The sequence below is a fragment of the Taudactylus pleione genome, unplaced genomic scaffold, assembly GCF_031769625.1.
Source record: "Taudactylus pleione unplaced genomic scaffold, aTauple2 ptg001153l, whole genome shotgun sequence".
Taxonomy (NCBI): Eukaryota; Metazoa; Chordata; class Amphibia; order Anura; family Myobatrachidae; genus Taudactylus; species Taudactylus pleione.
The window spans coordinates 1,129,165-1,154,509 of NW_028285554.1; the positions used below are offsets into that span (position 1 = coordinate 1,129,165).

A 25,345-nucleotide genomic window follows, 5' to 3' on the forward strand; every position below is an offset into this window, starting at 1 on the left:
ATCGGTTGGAGTACCACAGGGCTCAGTCCTAGGTGCTCTGCCTTTCTTAATTTATATATGGAACACTTATCAGCTCTTTTGGATTTCAGTATCATCTGTATACGAATAATACTCAAATCTACATATCCTCTCCAGATTTCATAATAACTAATTAGTATTATTTTCCTTTATTTATATAGCACCACAAGGGGTCTGCAGTACCTTCTAATATACAAAAACACAAACAGTATGAACAGATAACACAGGAACGAAAGTGACATACAATACAGAAAATTGCAGAAGATGGACATTGTTTTTAAACATTGCTGCACCAGTAGTCATAAAACTGAAATAGGTAGCAGGGTTGCAGGCCCAAAGGTTGGGTGCTATAGTAGGCAGTGGGGAGGATATGCTGGTAGAAGCAAGGGTAGGAGAATCATATGAGGGAAGAGTGCCCTGCTCACGAGAGCTTACAGTATAAAGGAGGGGCAGATAGACAGGGGTGATACATAGCGAAGAGACAGTGAGCAAGGAGCATGGGGTAGTGAGTTAGATGAGAGCTGGAATGCTTTGATGAAGAAGTGGGTCTTAAGACCCGTTTGAAATTTTGTAGAGAGGTGGAGAGTCTGATAGAAGAGAGTTACAGAGGTGAGGGGCTTAGCGGGCAAAATCTTGGAGGCGAGAGTGGGAGGAAGTGATCAGCTGGGAGGAGAGGCAGCATTCAAGGGTGGAGTGAAGTGGATGGGCGGGAGTGTGGAGTGAGAGGAGGTCAGAAATGTCAATAGGAGAGGTTTGGGTGAGGGCTTTGTAAGTTAGCTTTACTAAATTTCTTTCTGCCATTGCCTTGGATATTATCTCACTACCTCAAACTTAATCTTTCCAAAACAAAATTAATAATATTTTCACCGGCCAATAGTAGTAATCAACCTGATATTTATCTCAGTTGATAACATGACAATTAACCCTACCTGCCAAGCTTGCTGCCTAGGTGTCATCCTTGACTCTGAACTGTCCTTTGTTCCCCACAATCCTTTCCAAATCCTGTTACATACAGTACATATAATAAACATATCCAGAATACACCATATCTTACACAAGACACTGCTCAAAATGTATTCATGCACTTATTATCTCCTGCATTGATTATTGCAATAGTTTCCTTATTGATCTATCCTCAAAAGAGACTATCACCTACAATCTATTTTGAATGCAGTTGCTAGGCTGATCTTCACAAAACGTTCAACTTCTGCTGCTCTGCTCTGTGAGTCTCTACACATTGGTTACCTGTATTTTGCTGAATTCAATAAAAAATACTTCTACCTACTGTACGCATAAGGCTATTAACCAAACTACACCAACATAGACCTCTTTGCTTATCTCAAAATATCTCCCGGCTTGACTTTTCTGCTCTGCGCAAGATCTGTCTCTCCCATCCACACACATCACTTGCTCCTATTCACGGTTACAGGGCTTTCTTCATGCTGCACCCACTCTATGGAATACTCTCCCGCGAATAAGACTTTCTGCTAGTCTCCAAACCTTCAATTGTTCCTGAAAAATCAACTCTTCAGGCAAGCTTATCAAATTTCAAAACCACCCACGCCACCTCCGTAAGCTATTCTACTATACTAAGTACCACACCTCTACAGGGTCCACAAACAAATGTACATATATTCTCCTTCTGCATCAGGGTCCATAGGGTATCCACAGGATACCTTGGGTATAGGTGATGAAGTCAGGCATCGGGCACCATAGAGTTAAGTTTTCAGCCTCCCAGGATGCACTAGGGTCCCCCACCTATACCCCGTCCCTGAGCCAAGGCATCTCAGTTTCATTTGGTGCCCGGCCGGAGTCGGATGCACCTGTTAGAGGGGGGCTAAGAATAGCCCCTGAAGTTTCTTCAATGCAGCTGTGGCTGCACATCTGGAAGTACAGCATGGACAGTCAGTGCTGACGTCCATGCTGTCTTCCCTACACCCCCGCCGGTACCAGAACGCCGGTACCGATCCGGGGATGCTGGCAAGCATTTGGGGTTTGGGACCATGGCCGGATCCAAGGGGGCAGCAGGTAAGCAGCGGGGTCCCGCGGTGGGACCCTGCTGAAACATGGTCCAGAGTCCCCAGGCAGGGGGCTCCCTGGGGACTGGCTGAAGCGTGGAGCCAGGTACCTAATCTGCGCTTCCACTACCCCCCTGGGACAGCGGACCGCGGCTGACCGGTAGCGCTGCGGTGTCCCAGGGGTTAATTGCATGCCAGGGGAGCGCACCTTCCCTGTAGCACAGCCGGCGGCTCCCCCGCTGCAAACAGCCCTCTCTGCACTGTGCTGACTGGCCCTGTGGCAGTGCTCCTCCCCCAGGCCGGCCTCCTCTATGCTCCTCGGTGACCATCTTTACAAGTGCATGGTGAACGCTGCTGGAAGCGGTGGCATCGCGGTCTGGGTGTCCCGGCATACCTCTCCTCCGTTTGGTTCAGGTCTGTGTATGCAGCGCTGTGTCCTACCAGGCTCTGTGTCTGCGTAGTTGATTATCAGCGCTGTTATTGCAGGAATTTATTTTCTTTGCATTGTATGTGACTTCTGCTAGAGCTGCTGCCTGTACTTTCTTTTTCAACTGTCAGCCTTTTCACTGTCCCTGGTCTTTTTCTGCTAAAGCCCTTGCGGTGCGGTGATTGCAGGGTGGTCTCACACTATACTACGAGTATCAGTGAGAGGGGTCACATACTTACCATCATGTCTAAGAGTGACTTTCCTCTCCAGCTTTTGTGTACTACGTGCAAGGTACCTATAGCGGAGGGGGAAGGTAGCGCGGAGGGGCTATGTCGGCAGCGTTATTTATTGGCGCGGCCAATTACTGTCACGGAGCCGCCCTGGGCTTGTTTCGCCAAATCGCTTACAACCCTAGTGGGCCAGTTAGCTCCGCAGCCTGCGTTCTCACAGATGGGTTTGTCCGAGCAGTCGGTGGTGTCGTCACCCATGCAGGGTTTCCCGAGACAATTGATGGTACCACACAGTCTTCCTATTTCCCCTCCCCAAGTCTCTCAGGAGCCTGCGTGGGTTAAATCTCTGACAAGTTCTGTACAGCACTTGTCGGACGTGTTACAAGGGGAGTCTGTGTTGAGACCGCTCCTTATGAGGATGACGACGTGACATCTGATGATGGGGAGATTCTGGATCTTTCAGACCAGGAACCTCTCCGTACTAAAGAGTCGGATGCTAGGTCAAAGGTTTATATTCCTGGACTTATTTGGGCAGTTCGCACAGCTTTAGTGATTGAGGATGAAAATCCTCCGGTGTCAAAATCTAAATATGCCTTTTTTAAGGATATTAAGGGTGACGCCACAGCGTTTCCTCTTTCGGGTCAGTTAGTGGACCATTTAGAGGAGGCGTGGAAACATCCGGGCAAACGGTATCAGCCTCAGAGGCGCTTGGCGGTGGCTTATCCGTTTGCGGATAATTATTTTCCTAAGTGGGAATCCCCTCCACAGGTGGATTCTCATGTGACATGCCTAGTCCGCAGTGCCACATTGCCCATGCCCTCCATGTCTTCCTTGAAGGATGCTACGGACCGTAAGGTAGAGATTTGCCTAAAGTCCATTTATTCCCTTGCGGGGGTGGCAGCTAGGCCGGCTATGGCCATTTGTTGGGTAGCAAGAGCTATGGAGTGCTGGGCTGATAATTTGGAGGCGTCTTTCGATTCCGACTGTTCGGCTGAACAGACCGAGTTGATAGGCAATCTCCGGGACTCGGCCACTTATATCAATGAGGCGGCCTTGGATATCAGTACCCTGGCGTCTCGGATTTCTTCGGCGGCTGTCGCTGCTCGTCGCACCTTATGGTTGCGATCTTGGAAGGCGGACGCTGATTCCAAGAAGGGCTTGGAAGCTTTGCCTTTCAATGGAGAAGTCCTCTTTGGTCCGGATCTGGACAAAATCGTAGCCACGCTGGCGGCAGCCAAATCGGCTGCCGCTGATGTCTTCCATCTGCTGCGGTTCCTTCCGGTTCAGGTACGTCGTCCTTTCGGTCTTACAGGGCCCAGGATAGGCCTAAGACGCAGTCTTTTCCCAGACGGACTGGCCCCAAAAAATTCGGCCAAGCCCCAGAAACAGGCCTGGAGTACCAGACGTCCGGCCCCTAAGCCCGATGACAAGCCTGCGGCCTGACGGTCCGGGCCTCCCTTTGGGGGATCCCAAAGTGGGAGGCCGCCTACTGCAGTTCACCCAGTGTTGGTCGGTTACCACAACAGACACTTGGGTTCTCGAGGTGGTTTCTCACGGGTATGCCCTCTCCTTTCGGCACAGGCCCCCGTCTCGATTCTTCACCCCGTGTCTTTCATCAGACCTGAACAAAGCCGTGGAACTGCGGAAGGTTTTGCACACTATGCTCCAGGCTGGAGTTATAGTGCCTGTTCCATTCTCCCAGAGGGACCAGGGTTTCTATTCCAATCTGTTTTTGGTGCGGAAACCCAATGGGTCGTATCGTCCGATCCTCAACCTCAAAGCACTCAACAAGTGCTGAGGTTTCGGATGGAGACCCTACGGTCCATCATTCTGGCGCTGGAACCTGGGGATTACATGGTGTTGTTGGACATACAGGACGCTTGCCTGCATGTCCCTATTCTTTTACGCCATCAACAGTTCCTCAGGTTTGCAATCCGCAACGACCACTTTCAGTTCCGGGCGTTACCTTTTGGGCTAGCGACAGCACCACGTGTATTCACCAAGGTGATGGCGGTCATGGCGGCTTCCCTGTGGCTATAGGGAGTCCGCATGTTACCGTACTTGGACGACCTTCTGTTGGTGGCAGGATCTCCAGATCTCCTTCTACGCCACTTGGACCTGACCATTGCGGTACTGCAACGGCACGGCTGGTTGATAAACTGGCAGAAGTCCACCCTGATCCCGTCTCAGAGGATTCTGCACCTCGGAGCCTTATTGGACTCCGGACAGCAAAGGATCTTTGCAACGGGGGAAAGGATCTCTGCCTTGCAGTTGAGGGTGCGCAGTTGTCTGCAGAATCGCCGTGTGTCTCTGCACTCGGCGATGAGGTTACTGGGCTCCATGGTGTCGGTATTCTAAATGGTGGAATATGCCCAGTTTCACTCCAGACCTCTGCAGCAATTGATCCTGTCCAAATGGAATGGACTGCCTCAGAGTCTAAAATCCCAGACGATGGTGCTCACACCGGAGGTTCGCCTGTCCCTAGCCTGGTGGTTGCAGACGACCCATCTCAACAGGGGTCATCCGTTCTGGGTGGCGAATTGGGTCCTGTTGACAACGGACGCCAGTCTGCGAGGCTGGGGAGCAGTCACGGGTCCACACTTGTTCCAGGGCAGGTGGACTCGGGCGGAAACAGAGCTTCCAATAAACATCTTGGAGCTCCGCGCGGTATTCAATGCTCTCCAGCAGGCACATCAGGTTCTCCAAGGTCACCCAGTGCAGGTCCAGTCGGACAATGCTACCACCGTGGCCTACATAAATCGGCAAGGAGGAACTTGAAGTCGGGCGGCTCTCGTAGAGGTGTCCCGAATCCTGGTTTGGGCGGAGTGCAATCTCCAGGCCATATCAGCAGTCTTCATCCCGGGAGTCCTAAACTGGGAGGCCGACTTTCTCAGTCGCCAGGACGTTCATCCGGGGGAATGGTCTCTGCACTAGGACGTCTTTCAAATTCTGGTAGACAGGTGGGGTCTTCCAGAGATCGACCTCACGGCGTCACGGCACAACAACAAGTTGTCGGTGTACGGGTCTCGCACAAGAGACGAAAAGGTGTCTCTGGTGGATGCTCTGTCCGTCCGGTGGACGTTCCGGTTTGCTTATCTGTTTCCTCCGTTTTCCCTTCTTCCACGGGTAATCCGGAAATTCAAACAGGATGATGTTGATAGCTCCCGCGTGGCCCCGGAGGCACTGGTTCTCAGACCTCCAGGGACAGTCCGTGGACATTCCTCTGTGGTTGCCGTTACGTCCGGACCTCCTGTCACAGGGTCCTTGTCTTCACCCGGACCTGACTCGGCTGTCTTTGACGGCGTGGCCGTTGAGACGGCCATGTTAAGGTCCAGGGGGTTTTCCAGCTCTGTAGTGCAAACAATGCTAAGGGCTCGGAAACCATCCTCTGCAAGGATATACCATTGTGTGTGGCATACGTTCTTCCAGTGGTGTCGGCCGAGAGGTTATGCTCCTCAGGAGTTCCGTCTGTCTAGAGTATTAGCTTTCCTACAGGCGGGACTGGACCATGGGCTTCAGTTTGCGTCTCTCAGGGTGCAGGTGTCTGCCCTGTCCGTCTGGTTCCATCGTAGGATTGCTGCAATCCCTGATGTGTGCACCTTTATGCAAGGTGTTCTCAGAATTCAGCCACCTTTTGTTCCACCGGTGGCACCTTGGGATTTAGCTGTGGTCCTGAGGGCTCTCCAGGGACCGCCGTTTGAACCACTGGGCTCAATGGACCTCAAATGGCTGACAGCTAAAACTATTTTCCTTCTGGCCATTGCTTCGGCCAGACGTCTTTCTGACTTAGGGGCTCTCTCCTGTAGACCCCCTTTTCTGATTTTTCATAGGAACAGGGCGGTGCTGCGCACTCGTCCTGGTTTCCTTCCTAAAGTTGTTTCCAGTTCACATCAACGAGGAAATCGTTGTGCCGGCTTTTAACTCACTTGATCTTTCAGTGGGTGAGGCCACTTTGGATGTTGTGCGGGCCTTAAGGATTTATGTTGACCGCACTTCTTCGCTTAGGAAGTCGGACGCCTTGTTTGTCCTCTATGGCTTCCGTAAAAAGGGTTGGCCTGCTTCAAAGCAGACTTTGGCAGGCTGGATTCGTATGGCCATTTCAGAAGCTTATCTTCATGAAGGCCTTCCGGTTCCTTCCTCTGTGAGGGCTCATTCCACTAGGTCTGTGGGTCCTTCGTGGGCTGCTCGACGTGGTGCCTCAGCAATCCAGATCTGCAAGGCTGCCACATGGTCCTCGGTCCATACCTTTGTGAGGTATTAGGCGTTTGACACCTTTGCCTCTCAGGATGCTTCCTTCGGGCGGCGGATTCTCCTTTCAGCACAGGAGCGTCCCCACCCTTAAAGGATACTGCTTTGGGACATCCCCAAGGTATCCTGTGGATACCCTATGGACCCTGATGTAGAAAATATGAGATATGGTAAGAACTTACCTTTGTTATCTCTATTTCTATGAAGTCCATAGGGTTCCACAGGACTTCCGCCCTGTAGCACCTGTGCTGCAGATGGGCTTTACTCTGGTCACCGGTTTTTTCCGTCTCCCCCTGGTGAGAATGTGATTCTTGTGTGTGTCCAGATCTTTTTTCTCTCTCTTCCTTCTTCTCCTCCAGCCTATGGCTTGGTACGTAACTGAGATGCCTTGGCTCGGGGGCGGGTTATAGGAGGGGGACCCTAGTGCATCCTGGGAGGCTGAAAACTTAACTCTATGGTGTCCGATGCCTGACGTCATCACTTATACCCAAGGTATCCTGTGGAACCCTATGGACTTTGTAGAAATAGAGATAACAAAGGTAAGTTCTTACCATATCTCATATTTTTTACACCTCCACATCCTACTGAACCTAGGGCAACATCCCAGTGTGACTGGATCATACAGCCCACCAAGAACCTCAGCAATCTGGCTGGACCTACAGTATATGCAATATGTAGCACTTATCGTTGTGTATCAAGCCTACTTCCCTATAGATTGTATGGTTGCAAGCAGGACCCTCTTACCTCTTTGTCCGTTATTACCCAGTCCTCTGGATTATTACTGTTCTATTACTTTTTTCATTCCCAATTGTAAAATACAATGGAATATGTTAGTGTTACATAAGTAACTGTAAATAAATAAATGAGCAACAGATAGTGAGATTAGCACCCATTATACAGAATAAGTACAAGTTTGGCCAGATAGTTGAAAACATATTGAAAATAGGGACTGTACCAGGGTCAAACAATCTAAAGGAAAATCTTTAAAACCTTGGATTCTCCAACAAAATTAGGGACTGCTGTCAACCTTGTCAAAACTAAACAATATACAGTCTTGTGGCTCCAGCTGCATACTATTGGTTTGTGAGGAACTTTAATTTTAAAATACTCATATCGTCAAAAAATTGTTATTTGTTTGTGGGAAGGCTTGCCACCTAGCAACAGCAGGTGGGTGAATGCAGCAAGCCACCCGACTATTTACTGCCAGCAGGGAAAGTGAACTTTCATGTTTCATGCTGACTCTCACAGGGTAGTCTGTTCAGACAGACCACCAAATTTCCCTGGTATTGCCCGAAGCAGGCAGACTTTTAAGATCCGTATCAGACCACACTCTCCTGCCTGTAGCAGGCAGAACTCTCTGGCCCATAGCTGACATATTTCGGAGGCCTGTTCCCAGTATAAAGGGAACTCCGAGCATGTATTACAGAGTGCATCCCATATAAGGTCGGCTTCTCCTGACAGACATCCGCAGATAGTTGACTGGGAGTCTGAGGAGGTAGTCTGTTCAGCTTCCTCTTGCAAAAGGGGAGAATGAAACGACATACAGATGGCTAGAGAAGCCCTAGCAGGTAAAACACCACCAGCTAATCCGTACTCCACACGCTGGGCCTTATCAGGATATTCTGATGTGTTTAAATTCATTCAACTTGTCTTTCGTTCTGCTCTAATTAAGGAGGACGAGTAGGTTCTCTGCAGCCAGGCAGGTTTACCTGATATATCTACTTTATTTGCTTCAGATATAGATCCCTGAATGCCTTACTGTAAGACAAGGTTATTCCTGACACTAATAATAAGACATTATGTAAAATCCAATATAAATTTGCAGATGTCTCTGGTCCTTTATAATATGTCCTGGACAAGGCTGAAAGTGAAGATCAGTCCATTTCGTCCGTTGAGTCCCTAGTAGCTTCTAAATATGCTTTGCTCAATGCAGTCTGTAGAGCAACCCTTATTATAGTGCAGACCTTTAACTATGTTACTAATATATGCAGGGCTTATTGGCTAACTAGGGTCGGTCTCTCAGGCCTCGCTCCCAAAGCTATTGATTTTCCAAAATTTTTTTACAAAAATGTATTTGGCCCTGAGTTTATAAATGAAGTCCATTCCCGTTATATAGTTAAAAGTCCTTTGCTGACCTCAAGCAAAAAATTATCAAGTCAGAAAGAATGGACGAACATTCCCTTTTCTTACGCTTTTTCCCCAAAGCTCATGTTAACCATTTACCTGGCACGGTCGCATTGGGTGCAACCACAATCAACTGGACTTTAGCTGACACAGTCAAATTCTATGCAATCACACCGACCCGCAGCATCCCTGTGTATTATGGAGGAAATCAGTCCTGAACATGTGCAGAACAGATCTCCTCCTGCTTCGGCCCCCTGGGAGTGATGTAGCGGTCTGTGACCATCAACTGCACTCCCGAAATCGTGCCTGAGAATGCTGTCTGATTGGCACTCTGGGGCATATTCTTTCCAGCTCTCAAAAGCTTGTCTCCTTGTTGGCTCAAGCTTTCACAGCTCAGGGGGTAGAATTCACTTAAATTGATATATCCGAACCATGACTTACTCAGACACCTCAAGGGTTTCTCATAATCCTTAATGGCCACACAAAAACTTCTTAAGTGGACAATTCCATTGTGGAATTCAACATTATCAGAGATAATACAGATCAAAATCTGTGTATAGTCTCTTCTCTTTCTATATACCTTTCTCTCACGGCTCCTTATAGACAAGATAGTTGACAGTTGTTCATTACCTGCAGAAAATCGTTCTGACCTATTGGCTGGATTGTCTCCGCTATGAGAGGGGCAGGTATGGACATATTATATTTTAAAGGACATCCCCTTCGGGGAGCTGCAGCTACTAAGGTCCCTCAAATGGCTTGTCTCTCCAGACCATTATGCACGCATCCCATTGGTCGTCTGCTAGAGCCTTTGACAAATTATATTGGAGGCCTTCTGATTTTGATAAAATCAAGTTGCTCCGTGCAACTACCAGGTATGTAATAATCTGCCCATCTGCTGTTGCTAGGTGGGAAGCCTCCCAATGTAGTTTGTAGGAATCTATGACCTGCAAACTTTGTTTGTTTTAGGGAATAGGACTGCCACCTATCAACAGCTCCCACCCTACCTGCCCAGTTGCTATTGCTTTGGTTGTATTCGCTATGGAGCTTTGGTTATAGTAACTATTTGTTCTTTTATTTCCTTTAGAACGTCCTTTTTAGCCCCTAAAAAAAAAATCAGAGGAAGGCGAAGAAATCAGTTTATAAGGACATTAAGAATTTACTTATATCCATCATTCAAAGTTCTGCCATGATTGAGAATGGATTTCAGTTACAACTTTCTACTGTTACACTTCTCAAGTCCCTTTACATTCAGGACTCTGGGTAATACCTTCTACGTTTTACAGCATCTTCCCAGTTCATTTTATTAGCGTTATATATGTATTGCATTATTGGCAGCTGTGTCCTCTTCGACAATTCATTTTATTTTCTGCAAGAATCTAATCTGCTGAGCGCTAGCGTGCACATGACCGCCATGCATGCACATGTGCAGCTCTACTGTCTGGTTGACAGGGAAAAAATGTCAAGGTTTCAATTTCCCTGGCTGCAGCAGATCATCAGGAAGCTTGCTGTCTATACTCAACTGCTGTTCCTAGGCGGCAATCCTATTTCCTAGAAAGTAAAGTTTGCAGATCATAGATTCCTGCAAACCAGGGCCGTAACTAGGGGTATATGACTGGTGCCGCCTCAGAGCACAGGACCCTGCGGGTGGCACCATTGCTGCCCCACGACCCTTGCTTCTGGCTAGCAGGGAGTAATTCCAGTATCACTATGGCAGTGCCATCAGTAGAGTCCTTTGGACTCTACAGGTAGACCCCCCTCTACCGTGTGTGCAGTGTCTTGAAGTTGCTCCGGGTACTGCTTCACCTCCGGGTGCTGGCAGCCTCTCCCCCTATGTGTGACGTCGCAATGTAATGATGTCATGCGCAGAATCAAATACCAAAAGCGGAAGACCGACGGTTCGAAATCCCGACGGAGGGTGGTAAGTACCCTAACCCTCCCCTCTCCCCCCTAACCCTCCCTTAGTGGTGCCTAACCCTAAGTCCCCACGGGGGTTCCTAAAGCTAACCCTCCCCTTCCGTAGCTAGAACCTAAGACGCCCAGCTTACCTTCGTTCGGTATGCCAGGTGTCGGGATTTCGTTGTGGGGCTAATGATAGGCGTGGGGATTTCGACGCCTATCTTTAGTCTCATGTCAGGCTTTTAGTTACGGGATTTCCCGGCCACCGGTATCCTGACTACATTCCATCATGCGCAAAGGGGGAAGGTCAGCACAGGGCGCTGTTAAGCCTGGTTACAGACCTGCTGCAATCTACAGTATGTGCACAGAACATTTATTTTGTTATTGTGACTTTATACATCCTTACAATTTGATACTTTGTTACATACTTACCTACTCTCCCGGAATGTCCAGGAGAATGCTGAATGTTGGCAAGATCCTGGACTTCCTGGGAAAGTACCCTATCCTTCCAGATCCCACCCACTACCCCAGTGAAGCAGTTAGGCAGCGGCATGATGATGTGATTCTTGGATGAATCACATGATTATAGCCCCCTCCCACCCCATATCACACACAAAATTTAGCAAGGAGGGAGTAGTGGAACTGTGATGATGTGAATCACATTTTCACACCATGACCCTCCAAAACCAGATGCCTGCAAGCAGACCTTTCCCTTTGGGAGGAGGGGTAGGTCCAGGGGACAGATGAGCAGTAAAAAATAGGTAATATGCCCTGTTATGTAATAATGTGTGGTAGCATTTGGTAACATGGTAGCATTTGCCACATAGCATGTTCTGCTATCTTCTTAGAGGCTGTATCCCATATACTGTATCTACTGAATAGACTTTACTGATAGCGGACTAGGAGGACAACAAAAACATATTTTGTGTTGTTAATCAAGCAAGCAAGCAGAAGCTGCCAATGTGTAGGCCCAAATAAAGAGATACGATTACATTGCAAGAAGGTGCTGGGAACACAAATACAGTATACACAAAAAGCTAAGAGCTCCATGGCATAGTGTTAGGGAAACAGGCCACAACAGCAGGACACAGGTACAGTGGTAAATAAGTGCAAGGTAGAATGACAGAACAGAGTAGCAAATGATGAAATGGTAGAATAGCAGAACCCCCAAAAAATAATGACAGAGAACAGACTGATACATAGACACAGAGCAGAGGGAAATCAGGACACAGTATATTATTGTAGGGGTGTATATTACAGGTAGAAGGTTGTAAAGATATATGGTTGTAAGCATGGCATGCAAACGAGATATAGGGGGAATACAAGGCAGACATACTGTAAGATGAGAAACTGCCAGAGACAATGCAGGCATGATATGTGTGTGTACTGTATGTATTCTTTATTAAATGTATATGCATTTTAGATCATATATGAGAGACAGTGGATCTTCGCTTTATATACTAGTATATCACCTCCATTCCTGGAACCCCAACTATTCATTATATTTAGTACAATTTTTTTTTATTCAGAAATACAGTATATACAAAAATCATTTTATATAATATAAATGATGAATTATTATACTGTACATTAGTGTATACCTGTTAAATAATTATGAAAAACATTGAGGACTTAATTAAAATGTACAGACTTTAACTAAATATTATTATTAATAATAATATTAATAATAATAAACTTTATAGAGCACCACATGTGGTCCGCAGCGCCACAGAGAGGGCAAACAATACGACAGTACACGGTAAACAGTACATTACAGTAAAAACAAATACAGTACCAAATGGGGGAAGTACACCTGTACCCATTAGTGTGGGCTCAACTGTTTTAGAGCTGATAAACGAGATGGGAGGGCAGCGAAGCAGTGGTGCCTGGGGGCAGTGAGCCCAAGGAGGAGGTGTAATGTGTAGCTGGTGTGCAAGAGCACTAATGAGAAACAGGAGGGAGGAGGACACTGTTCTTAGGAGCTGGCATTCTATGAGGGAGGGGGGAAACAAACGGAAAACACAGAGTGAGCCAGTGTAAGGGGAGCTGAGGGCAGGAAGTGAGAGTAGATGAGATGGAGGAGTCACTAGGGTGAGAAAGACTATGTGGTGACAAGGTTAGGTGGTGGGGTGGATGGATATGCTTGAATGAACAGGTGGGTTTTCAATGATCATTTGAAGCTATGCAGAAGGGGATAGTCTCAGAGAACAAGGGAGATCGTTCCAGTGGTAGGGGGCAGCTCGGGAGAAATCTTGGATTTGGCAGTGAGATGTGGTAACTAGAGTGGAGGAAAGAAGACGTAGGAAGCAGTGGAGTTGGGGAAAGGGATAGATTGGTGAGGTAAACAAGGTGGGAGCAGGCAATGGGTGAGAGGGAACGAAGGAGATGAGAGGGGATGCAATTCAGGAGACAGGTAGAGGGGGAGAAGTAAGGGAGTGGACTTCGTGCACATGGTGTGGCAGAAGAGGAGATTTTGTGTCCTCAATTTTAGAGGTGAAAAGTAAGGCAAAGTGAGTGGCAGTAAGAATGGGAGGGGGTGAAGAAGTGTGTTGAATGTTGCAAAGAGGCGGCTGGATTGGGGGGCTGAGAAGAGAAGAGAGACACGGAGAAGGATTGCTTAGCAAGGGAGTGGGTAGAACTGTAGGAGAAGATGATTACGTTGAAGTGGAGGAAATTGTTAAACCTTTATACATACAGTATGAGGGTACATAATATAAAAAATCACCATTCTCTATCCCTGGTTATTATACTACTCTATGCTGTAGGCTTAAAAGCAGAACCCACTTATCACTTTGTTTGTTAATAACCAGCCTTGTTTTATTACAGTATTTGTTCTCAATTATAAATGCTGATTCTATATAAATAAATATTAAGAAATAATAGTATATTTATAAATTGAAGGGGTGTACTCTTAAGTATTGTCTATTTTGTAAGCTGCAAAGTGTAGTGGAGTCAGCGTGTATGTATTACCTCATCTTTGCAAGGGAATCGGTATGAGAGGAATGCCGAACGGTGGAGAATCCTGACAGGCACAGGTAAGGACCCCAAACACTTAAACATGTGTCAAGTAAACTAGTGTAATATTTAACAAAGACTTGCAAGTACCCAATGAGTTTAGAAAAGAGAGAAATGACTGTAATCATTACTTTAAATATAGGAAATCATATGATTTGGGGGTTTTCAGATCCTCTTTAAATATGTTAGAAAATTTTGCTGCAAAACCCAAATATGTTTATATACTGAATACATATTGGCTATATTGATCCCTTAGATCAGTGGTGTTCAACCCAGAGTTACTTGCTTAGACATTCAGGGGTAATTTTCTGTAATGGAGGGAAAGGTGACACATCAAGGTGATAATAAGACACATAGGGAAAGTAGTGTTCTTGGGAGTCCCACCCAATGCAACAAAGTAGATCCTGATAGCAGGCAGCAAATTGCAGTGATATGTTCACTTATGTTTCCTGCATAAAATGATTTACCAAAATCCAGATCATTTCTGCCACAGTGCCCATAACATATAGTTGGCAAGCAAAACATATTCATGCAATCCTGATAGGATATTATTGACAAACACTGCTATAGACTGTAAGTTTGATAAGTAGACCCTCATACCTCTGTCTCATTATTAATACACAGTCCTGTTTTAGTACAGTGCTTGTTCCCAGTTGTTACTGCAATTATTAATAATAACTGTACATGATTATCAGATTGCAGATTCATACTAGTCTTTGCAGGTGATGCTCAAAATTAACCACATCTCAGTTTGGGAATTAAACATATTTTAGCTTTGTGACATTTTCATGAAAATTCCTGCACTAATTAATCAGGATAGATTATAAGGGGTAAATGTACTAACAATAGAGATTTGTCAAGATGCCAATCTCAGGAGAGTTTAGGCTTGATTTTCATCTCTCAAATTTACTAAAGGTAAAGTCGAGTGATATAGAGAAAGATTTCTCTCTTCTCACTCGTAAAACTCGGGGGAGATGGCTAACTCGAATCAAATCACCATCGGACAACTCGGAAGTACTCTACACCTAAAGTATACATCTCTCAAATTTACCAAGAATCGGGATGACAAGCTTGGGTGAGATGACAGCAAACCCTCTGCCCAAATGAGTTTTCAAACTTTCCACCTCCTTAGCTGCGATTTGGCCTGACCACCCTGATTCCTACGGAGACCAGCACAAGGATGGAGATGAGTATAGGATCTTTGTTACAGGTACTCCCATTGGATTCTACGGGTACAGAAACATCTGGCAGCAGGTAAGTATGTATGAGTGAGCTATGTGTGTAATAAACTTGTACTAAATACGGCGTGTGTGTTATATCTTTATTTAACTATTTATTTTACAGTGGAGGTTTGGGTGCCAGCCGCCTGCTGGCACTTATAGTTCCACAATTGCCAACGGACAGGCATGCTGGCACCTGTAGTTCCACTATAAAATACAATAGTTTACTTTGGTTTTACATATTATTACCCCCGATCAGATCAAGCCTGGGGTTTCGGGCGATATTTTCCCTGAGATCCCTGACTTGGGGTAATAATGTTTTGGCCCTGGAGACCCGGTAATAGGGTCTCCTGGCTGTGGCATTACACCCCGGTCGTTTTGGGTTCGGTGCTGGTTTTAAATATAGGGGGACCCCTACGCATTTTATTCCCCCTATATTTAAAACCAGGACTGGCCCTGCAGCCTGGTGCTGGTACCTAAATTATGGTGGAACCCTATTCGTTTTGTTCCTCATAATTTTAGGTACCAGGACACCCTACATCATTTTTTTAAAATAATTTAACCTGTTTTTTACAGGTAAAAGACACAAGCAGCTACACATATCTCACTGATATGTGCAGGCTGCTTGCTCAGGAGAGTCAGGCAGAGAGCAAACTCTGCAACCTCGGGTAAGTAATCTCCTGCAAAACGAGATACTTGGGAGAGATATCTCGTTCTGCTACATCATCGGCCAACTCGATTTGCCTCAAACCGCTTTTTGGTAAATTTGAGAGATAAAAAGTGATTAAATCACCCGAGTTTTGGCGAGTTCCAGCGAGATTAATCTCATTGAAAATCGGGACCATGTCGAATCTTAGTAAATTTACCCCTAAATCTTCCCTACTTTCTCTAAAGAAAGATATTTGTATTGGAGCCAAGAAATATTTTATGAACAATATTCACTAACCAATTATAAAATGATTTCCTTGCATACCACTTTTATACATAATCTCACAACAATAAGACTGAATGTGAGAGATGTACTATATCATGCTGATATAATCCTCTAAAATGAAAGCACCAGAACATCAGGAGACATCAAATCAAACCAAATGTTTTACGCACAGAATCAAATAAAAAGCGCATCTGCGATGTGTGTCTCATGTGTATGGTAAGCAGGCGTTCTGTCTGCAAAAATTATCCTTGTCTAAGCCAGGACCAAGCAAAGGCAGAAATAACAGACTACTGCACAGAATATTCATGTGTCCTATAATGAAACAATAACAATAAAAAAACACAGTAAGGAAGGAAAACTTGTAATTACTGCAAGGTGAAGATATCTGTAGTCGTGGGAGATGCAACGGGCGAAACTCGGAGTACTCCAGTAGGCGACTCCCTGGGGACTAAGCAGACAGCGACGGCTAGCTGATCCTGCAGGGGATATATACAATGCTGTGTGAACCAAGAGACGTAACTTAAGCAGATGGTGTAACATGGGAAGTGAAGTTTGCAAGTAGGAAGGAATGAGGATTGGAAACGTATAGGTACCAAAAATGCAACACCCAAAAGAGGATAAGAATGAGGCATTATTGAAAGTAAATGAAATAATTATAGATGACTGTAGAAGTTTGGAGAAATCAGACACAGACAAAAGGAGAAAAATACATGATGACAGGGAATGAGCAAGTGAAACTGACCTGTGGCATTTGGAGGACACTTGTTGTAAACAATTTCGCCTGCAGCTGTTTTCTTCCAGGTCATGGACAAGGCATACTCATCTTTACACATCTCATGTATCGCTGTGAGGAGGGGAAGCACTGACATGAAATTATCCATTACCGAGTCTGCTAGAGAATACATACTCAGTACAACCTTAATTCTGCCAAATCCGGAACATAACATTTCAGTTTCCAGCCAGGATATACACCTTGGGCCTGATGCAGAGTTGAACGTACATTCATTTGCAGAGCGTATGCTGTGTGTTTCTCACCACGCATGCCCCAGAACCCAATGTATGCAAGTGTGGGTGATGCAGTTGTACGCATTTCAATCACATCTCAACATGCGGCTGAACGTGAGTAACTATACTTGCCTAAAGCAAGGGGCTCCTGATTTTTCTGGCAGTACCCCGCACTCACGGAAGAGTAGGTGGATCTCCTGCATGCCACCCACTTTCTAGTGAAGTGGGGAGGATGGGGAGATTATAGGTGTAATTTGTGGGTCTGTATAGAGGGGCAGGACTAAAATGACGTGAATCACATCATTTAGACATGGAGAGCCCAGATGAAGCTGTCAGCTGCATCTCGTCTCTGGGCTTCTCCCAGAGAGAAGTTAATTAAAGTTGGCAAGTACAGTATGGGAGTAGCTGGACTATAATACGGCATTCACATGTAAGCAATGTTCAGTGAGGACCTGTCACAGCAACGGTAAGCTATACAGAGCAGGACCTAATCGTAATTACTGCTGTTTCCAGTCACATAGGCTGGTATAAGTGTTCCCAGATGATGATCATGAATATCAAACTAAGCATATATGGGCAGGGGTTGGAGAACTGTGCATGTGGGTGAATATCCGCATTTAGTGCCTGATTCAGAGCCGGCCGCTCTTTGAGAGTGCTCGCTCTGAATCAGGGCGTCCCTGTTTTTTTTTAAAGACGGCCTCCTGGCCGCTCGCTAAGCTGTGAGTGACCACCCACAGCTTTAGCAAGCGGCCAGGTGATGGTCACGACCATCACGGCTTGCGACGAGACCCTTGTGGTAGGGTCTCGTTCCCGCAAGCCCCAGTGAGCTTTCGGCTCTAATAGAACCAGAAGCTCACCCACTGACATCACTCGTGATGTCAGTGGGGCCGCCCCCAAACGGCAAGCGTTCCCTCGGGAACGCCTCCGTTTGGGCAGCCACCTCCACGGCCCGCCCAACAAAGGGGGCAAGCTGTCACTCAACATCGACAACTCGCCCCCTTTGGTGCGAGACCCGGAGTGACGGATTGCCGTCGCTAGCCGAGTCTCGCGCATGCGCACAACGGAGCAGGAGTTCCTTCAGGAACGCCTCCGTTTGGCCAGCCACCCCCCCTGCCTGCCTCCAAAACGGGGCAAGCTGTCAATCACAATCGTCAGCTGCCCCGCTTTGGTGCGAGACCCGTAGCGACGGAGCACCTGTCGCTGGTCGGGTCTTGCGCATGCGCGGTGGGGGACTAAAGAACAGCTCGCGAGCGCACAGCGCTCGCAAGCGGGTCTGAATCAGGCCCAGAGTCCCATGCATGCAATGCGTCAGCATATACCGCCAATTAGCAATCAACTCTGCCTCAGGCCCCTTGCGTTCTGTAAAGGCATGCTAAGCAGAGAGTGTGTTTGTCTGGTCTTCCTCTGGTAACCTCAGGATACACGTATTAATATGTGTAAATGGCAAGCTGTGACCTTCCCATGAAACACGAACATTCATTACTATTCCCTTATTGTAAACTCACTATCCTGTCAGCAGGAGCCCACAGAGAGGAAGCAGGCACACTGAGAAGATGAAAGGAGCACAAGAGAGGAATAAAGAAACAAGGACAGAAAGAAAGTGTGGAGAGCAAGTGGAGAGGTGCAAGAAACCTGATGCAGAGAGAGATGGTGGTGAACATAAGGTGCTTTTAGGATAGGATTCAAATCAAAACGGGAAAGCAGCGGGTGCACGGAGGAGACTGTGGCAAGTCAGCTTGAATATAATGCAATGCTGAAACTTTACAAGTGGTGTTATATAAACAGTCTGAAATACTAACATTTTAGAGGTAAACAAGGCAGCAGGATTCTGAAAATAGTATACTGTTTTATATATAATAAACTAAATGTAAATTAACAGCTAAATACCCTGCGCCTTTAAATAAAATGAATACACCTTCACCTTCTAGATACACAAACAACTAATAAGATATCTACCTATGTTCTGAATAATAATTTATGTTGGAAGAGTGTGCTTGTCATGTGCCAAATAAGGATTTTTGAGACTGTACGACAATCGTTTTAACAGTGGATTTCCGTGTTGTAGTGTAAGGGTCACCGATGTAACATGTGCTGTCTGTACATTATATTATCTAATATTAGGAAGGCCATAGATTTCCTATCTCTGCTCTATGGTAGTTTAGTAAGCTGCTAATGGGAGAATGCTCTATGTTTTTAGCACCCAGACTTTAACGTAGTAGTTACAGTGTCCCATTCTGGAGTTGACCTGGACATTTATTATTACCATACTTGCCAACTCTCCCTGATTATCAGGGAATCTCCCTGAAACATACCTCCCAACATTTGAAGATATCAAGTAGGGACAGGTCGCGCGCCTTTGGCGAGCACCCCCGAAAGGGGGGGGTTGCTTATGCAAAAAGGGTGGAGCCTGTGGAAAACGGTGCGTAGCCTTGCGGCTTCCCCCGTTTTCGGCACTTTGGAGGCGAGCCTAGCACTCTCCAAGATGCTGGGCAGCCCCCAGGCAGTCCGTACACATGAGAACAGATGGCGTGCACATGCGCACAGCATCTGTTCTCCTGCACACCCGCTGCTCTGCTATGCAGAGCAGCGGCTTGTGCTCTCCCCAACTTCCCCCCACCGCGGGTGGGACAGCAGAACAGTCCCAGAAAAACTGGACTGTCCCGCTGGATGCGGGACAGTTGGGAGGTATGCTGAACTAGAATCAATCTCCCTAAAGCAGTGGCGTAACTAGGCCAGGGCGAGCGGGGTGCGTGCCCTGGGCGCCGTGGGACCGGCCAGCCAGCCCTAGTTAGCCAGTGTAGCGCCGACCGCAATGAGTGCGGTCAGCGCTACACATTTTACACAGGACCGGCGCTGGGCTTCCAGCGCCGGTCCTGTGCTGCACAGATGAGCCCGTTCCCTCCCCCTGACCGCTTGCCCAAAAGCGCTAGGAGGCGGGCTCAGGCTGTGCATAACACATGCATCGCCGCCAGCGCTGGTGGCGATGCGTGTGTTAAACAGCAGCCAATGAGAGTCAGATAGACTCTCATTGACTGCTGTAGCACCCACTGCAAGAGCCGGGCTTCCGTCTGGCTCCTGCAGTGGGTAATGAGACAGACGTCATGACATCATGACGTCTGTCCCATAATGCTGAGCGCGCCAGCCCGGGAGGACTGGTGGGCGGCGGGACCGGTGTCGCGGACCGGAGCAGCAGCAGCGTGGATTCAGGTAAGTATATTTTTATATATATTTTTTAAACCTATCTGCACCACTGGGGGCACAACGGGGGAGGGGGGTGGCTACTACTGGGGGGACCTCTACTGGGGGTGGGGGCACAACGGGGGAGGGGTGGCTACTACTGGGGGCACTATTATTGGGAGGACCTCTACTGGGGGGGGCTACTACTGGGGGCACTTAATCGGGAGGGGGAACCTCTACTGGGGACTACTACTTGGGGGGGGGAACTACCACTGTGAGCATTATAGAGGGGCCTACTTCTAGAGGCACTGCACTCGGGGGACCACTACTGGGGGCAATAATAGGAAGGGCCACTACATGGGGCACTGGATAGGGGGGATCACTACTGGGTGCCTGCATAAGGGGACCACTACTGGGAAAACTGCATGGGGGGGACTACTGCTGGGGGCACTGTATAAAGGGCACTGCATAAGGGGATACCACTACTGGGCACACTGCATTGTGGGGACTGCTACTGGGGGCACTGCATAAGGGGGAACACTACATGGGGCACTGCATTTGGGGGAGCCACTACTGGGGGTACTGAGTAAGGGGAACTAATTGGGGGCTGTATAAGGGGGACCACTACAGGGGATACTGTATAAGGGGCACTACTATGGGCCTGCATAAGAGGGACCACAACTGCATACTGGGGGTACTGTATAAGGGGTACTACTGGGGTTAAGGTGCATATGGATAGGAATGTTCAGTGTGAAAATAAAGGGGTGTGTCATGTTGACACGCCCCATTTTTAAGTGACCACGCCCATTTTTTGTCGCACGCACCTTCGACGCGCGCACATCGGGGGGGGGGGGGCTCCCTTTTCAAATTTGCCCTGGGCTCCAAATACCCTAGTTACGCCACTGCCCTAAGGTGTCTAGCATTCTCTCTGATTGCACCTTACACTAATATGAAGCTGTTATATAATAAAAAAATAGAGATATATATATATTCAATTGGGATCATTAGTATAATTTCCCGGCATTGGTTATAATGCACAATGATCCCTTTGTCTACATGTATTTTGTGAAAAGTATCACTGCTTTGGGGCTTGGTTACATATGGATGTAAGTATATTTATGACACGCCTCTCAGATGTAGCAGTACACGTCTACTTTACCGCCGCGTTCATAAGTGGTGCTTTCACAATCTCCCTGAAATGCTTTTTCAAAAGTAGGCAAGTATGATTATTACTCCTGTTATCATATGAGGTTTTACGGTGTCTAAACCCTTCTTGTTCTCCAATATCTCACAGAGAAAAAAAACCTAGAAGTTTATTACGTTATAATAAGTTGTTGAATAGTTTTTGCAAGGGTTTCAAATTTATACAAGATGATAAAACAGGATTCTAGGGGGTAAATTTACTAAAGTGAGAGTTGTAGAAGTGAGTTTTAGAAGAGATGTTGCCCATAGCAAGTGCAACCAATCAGATTCTAGCTATTATGTTCTAGAAGATGCTAGTTAAGTAGAATCTGATTGGTTGCTATGGGCAACATCTTTTCTAAAACTCACTTCTGAAATCTCTGACTTTAGTAAATGTATCCCTAGGTGAGGTACAGTACCACTAATAATTGCAGTGTACCTATTCACCGACTATGTGACCTATGTCTGTAACCTACATCAGGTGAAGAAGGGTTTAAAAACATGTGTTAAATGGTCACCCAATGTAAAGTGCATGGATGTTATGGGGTATATGTACTAAAGTGAGAATTTTTAAGAAGTGGAGCTTTTGCCCATAACAACCAATCAGATCTACTTAACATTTATCTAGCACCTTGTAGAAGATAATAGCTAGAATCTGATTGGTTGCTATGGGCAACAACTCCACTTCTAAAAACTCTCACTTTAGTAAATATACCCCCATGTGTTTTGTGTGTTTCACACTGAAGGCTTTAAAGGAATCAAGCCCTGAGTTTCTTTATAATAGGTGTGTCCGCTCAACACACACAGCAGATGCAGTGGGTGGATACCTGGGCATCTCTTTTCATTGCACGTCCTGACCTCGTCCCCGGAGCCCTCGCACGGGTATCCTTGCAATCCTGTCCCCTGACACATCCGATAGCGACGCTGCCAGCCACTGTCACATGTTTTGGAGCACAAGCTCCAATGATTCCACGGACCCCATTTTCCATCCGCTAGAGAGTGTGAAGGGCAGGAAGCAGAGGAAAGTGTAAGGAGGAGAGGGAGCACAGAAGGGTATAGAGAGAAGGGGAGGGTAGAGGAAGGTTAGAAAGGGTAAGAGGGAAGAGATTAGAGAAAGTAGCAAAATGTGTAAATATGAAAAATAATAATGGGGAGAATGAAGTATGATGTGTAAAGAGGAATAAAACACAAATGTATAGTGTAAAGAGAAAATCAAAAGAATGTGTAAAGATATAAGAGTCAAGAAGCTAAGAAACTGTTAAGTATTAAGCGAAAGCTAAGTTGGTGTGTAAGGAGACTGGAGAAAGGAAAGCACATGTAGCATGAACACATAAAAAAATTGAAGGACAAGAAAAAGAAAATAAAACAAAAAGATAACTGTATGTGAAAATAGAGATTTTCCAGATAGAGAACAGGACTGGCAAGAGAAAGCAGGATCCGACTAGATGTGATGTAAACGTATTGTAATATGTGGAGAGAAGAAGAGAGCAGGAGGCACAAAATGAGGTACAGGTTGAGTCTCCGATATCCAAAATGCTTGGGACGAGGGGTATTTTGGATAACGGAGTATTCCGTATTTTGGAATATTTGCATATCATAATGAGATATCTTGGGAATAGGACCCCAATATACACACACAATGCATGTATGAGTTATGTACACCTTATACACACAGTCTGCAGGTCATTTTATACAATATTTTCAATAATTTTGTGGCTCAAAGAAAGTTTGTGTACATACATAAAATTCAGTTAGGTTTCATATACACAAAGCCTGAAGATGATTTTATACAATATCTTTAATGATTTGTGCCTTAGACAAAGTTTGTGTACATTGAACCATCAAAAATCAAAGGTTTCCTTATATCAGTCATGCCAAAATTATTCCGTATTTCGGAATATTCCGTATTTCGGAATATTTGGATATGGGAGACTCAACCTGTATGACAAAACAATCAATGTGGGTTATAGCAGGAAAAGATGGCAGAGATAAAGACTGAAGCAATAAAGAGATTTCCAAATAATAGGCTAAATGGTAAGAAATAGACTACCCACTCAGTCAGGTAGAAGCAGATTGTTAATTATCTCAAGGTGGGTCTGTGTATCTGGAACACAATTATTTATATATGTCTGGGTAAGGGTGTAGCTAACATACTTTGTTATCCTAACTGACCTTCAGAGTGTGCTGCACAATTAAGCCATACACATCAGCCACAGTGACATCTGTTTTACAATCTACCTCATCGTCCAGATGACGCATATACAACTAATAAATATATAACGCATCGCTAAAAGTGTCATTTCTCTTTCACAAAATTATAAAGCAAAATGCATCCACGTTACCAATTCCTGTACCCATGATAAACAGGTGACAGCAAAGAAGCACTTTCAGCGACAAAGCCATTCAGCCTCCAGCCTTGGATTACCTGGGCATTCAGTGTTACTGCAGTCCCTTGTGTCCGTTTGCTGCCCCCTGCACTCTCCTCCAGCTTGGCTCATGTTGCTGCACTTTCTACTCCTTTGTTGGGTTCCGTTGGAACACGTTACTGAGCATCTTCCCCATGGGCCCCAATCCAGCCATATCCCTTCCACTGAACAAAAAGAGAGGGAGAGAAAAGATGAGTGAATTTAGCTGCCTCAGTCTAACAGGCCAGCTGCGCTTCTTCCCACTGGAAATAAATGCACAAAAGCTAAACGCAATAAATAATATTTAGTGTGCAATTGCATCCTCTAAGTAGAACCTCAATAAAAACATCCTTAAGCAAGAAATCTTCTAACCACAGTGGGGACATGCCTTGACAAGGACAGAAGGAGGGAGCAACCTTTCAAGTGAATGAGATGAATTAATCATGGGCACATAGGTAGCCAGTGATAGATGGGGTCAGGGTTCTGGAACAGTGGCTCTTAACCCCTTTTGACTGCAACGTAAGGAATTCATTGCCCTGTACTGCTCTTATGATCTTACAGTCCCGACACAAATGATCGAATACAGTGTCTGGAGACCAAGATTCGTGGCCTGTGAATTAGGCAGTAATGGTAGATATATAGAGAATGTGACAGTCTAGAATTTGCTTGTCTCATGCATTCAGTACTTTATATGCAGTACAGCACCTTTTCTAAGTGCAGACTATCCCAGGTATTGTCAAATACTGTAAAGACAGCAATAACAGATTGTCATGCTGATATTCAGTGGTTAACATTTAAAAAAAAAAAAAAACATGCAAAATGGCCCTTTTTACTGCTACAGTAAAATTTAGTAGTCTTTTTTTTTTTTTTGTAACCAAGACACCCCTGACAGCATTAAAACATACAGCTATTGTAAAGAGATAGGAAACGGTCATAGGTTGTACTAGCGCACTGTATGTGACTGCGATCTAGGGCTGTGCAGCACAGAAAGAGTTAGCCTGGCCTTTCTATGATGGTGCCCCAGATACACTTTTCAGAGTTTTCTGCTGCACATAAAGTCCAACATGATAAATGTGTTTAAGTACCTAAGGAGACAATATACAGATTAAGGTCAAACATTATTGTGGGCAGGTTTGGAAAGTCATACGGGAGCCCATAAAGAGAAATGGATTAAGGGTGAATTTCCACATAAATCAAAGAGATCCACATTATTCCGCAAGAGACATACTAGTTATGATAGTGAGAGATGAGCCAAGTTGCTGTAATCGTTACAAGATGCCTGTGAATACAGATTTGTGAAACGGTGTCTGGGTATTTGAGAGCTAATTTTACATGTTTATACCAACTTAGAAATTTTACACATATTTAAACAATGAAGTCAGGAATACACAACCTTTGAATGGGGTGTATTATATAATTAGTCAACATTCATCATGTTCGCATTCA

General features: G+C 45.9%; 1 protein-coding gene across 6 annotated transcripts in view; it reads right to left on the minus strand.

The window, feature by feature from the left end:
• Window positions 1–25,345, minus strand: part of ADGRB2 (adhesion G protein-coupled receptor B2) — a 468,088-nt gene that overhangs the window by 100,513 nt on the left and 342,230 nt on the right. For 5 of the 6 annotated variants that reach the window (XM_088462149.1, XM_088462146.1, XM_088462145.1 and 2 more), the window contains 4 exons: window positions 23,920–24,084; window positions 22,322–22,486; window positions 16,873–16,974; window positions 16,500–16,606 (listed from right to left, as the gene is read on the minus strand). In XM_088462149.1, the coding sequence (XP_088318275.1) occupies window positions 16,500–16,606; window positions 16,873–16,974; window positions 22,322–22,486; window positions 23,920–24,084 (539 nt within the window). The remainder of the gene's footprint in view (window positions 1–16,499; window positions 16,607–16,872; window positions 16,975–22,321; window positions 22,487–23,919; window positions 24,085–25,345) is intronic. The other variant, XM_088462147.1, reaches the window with a different exon arrangement.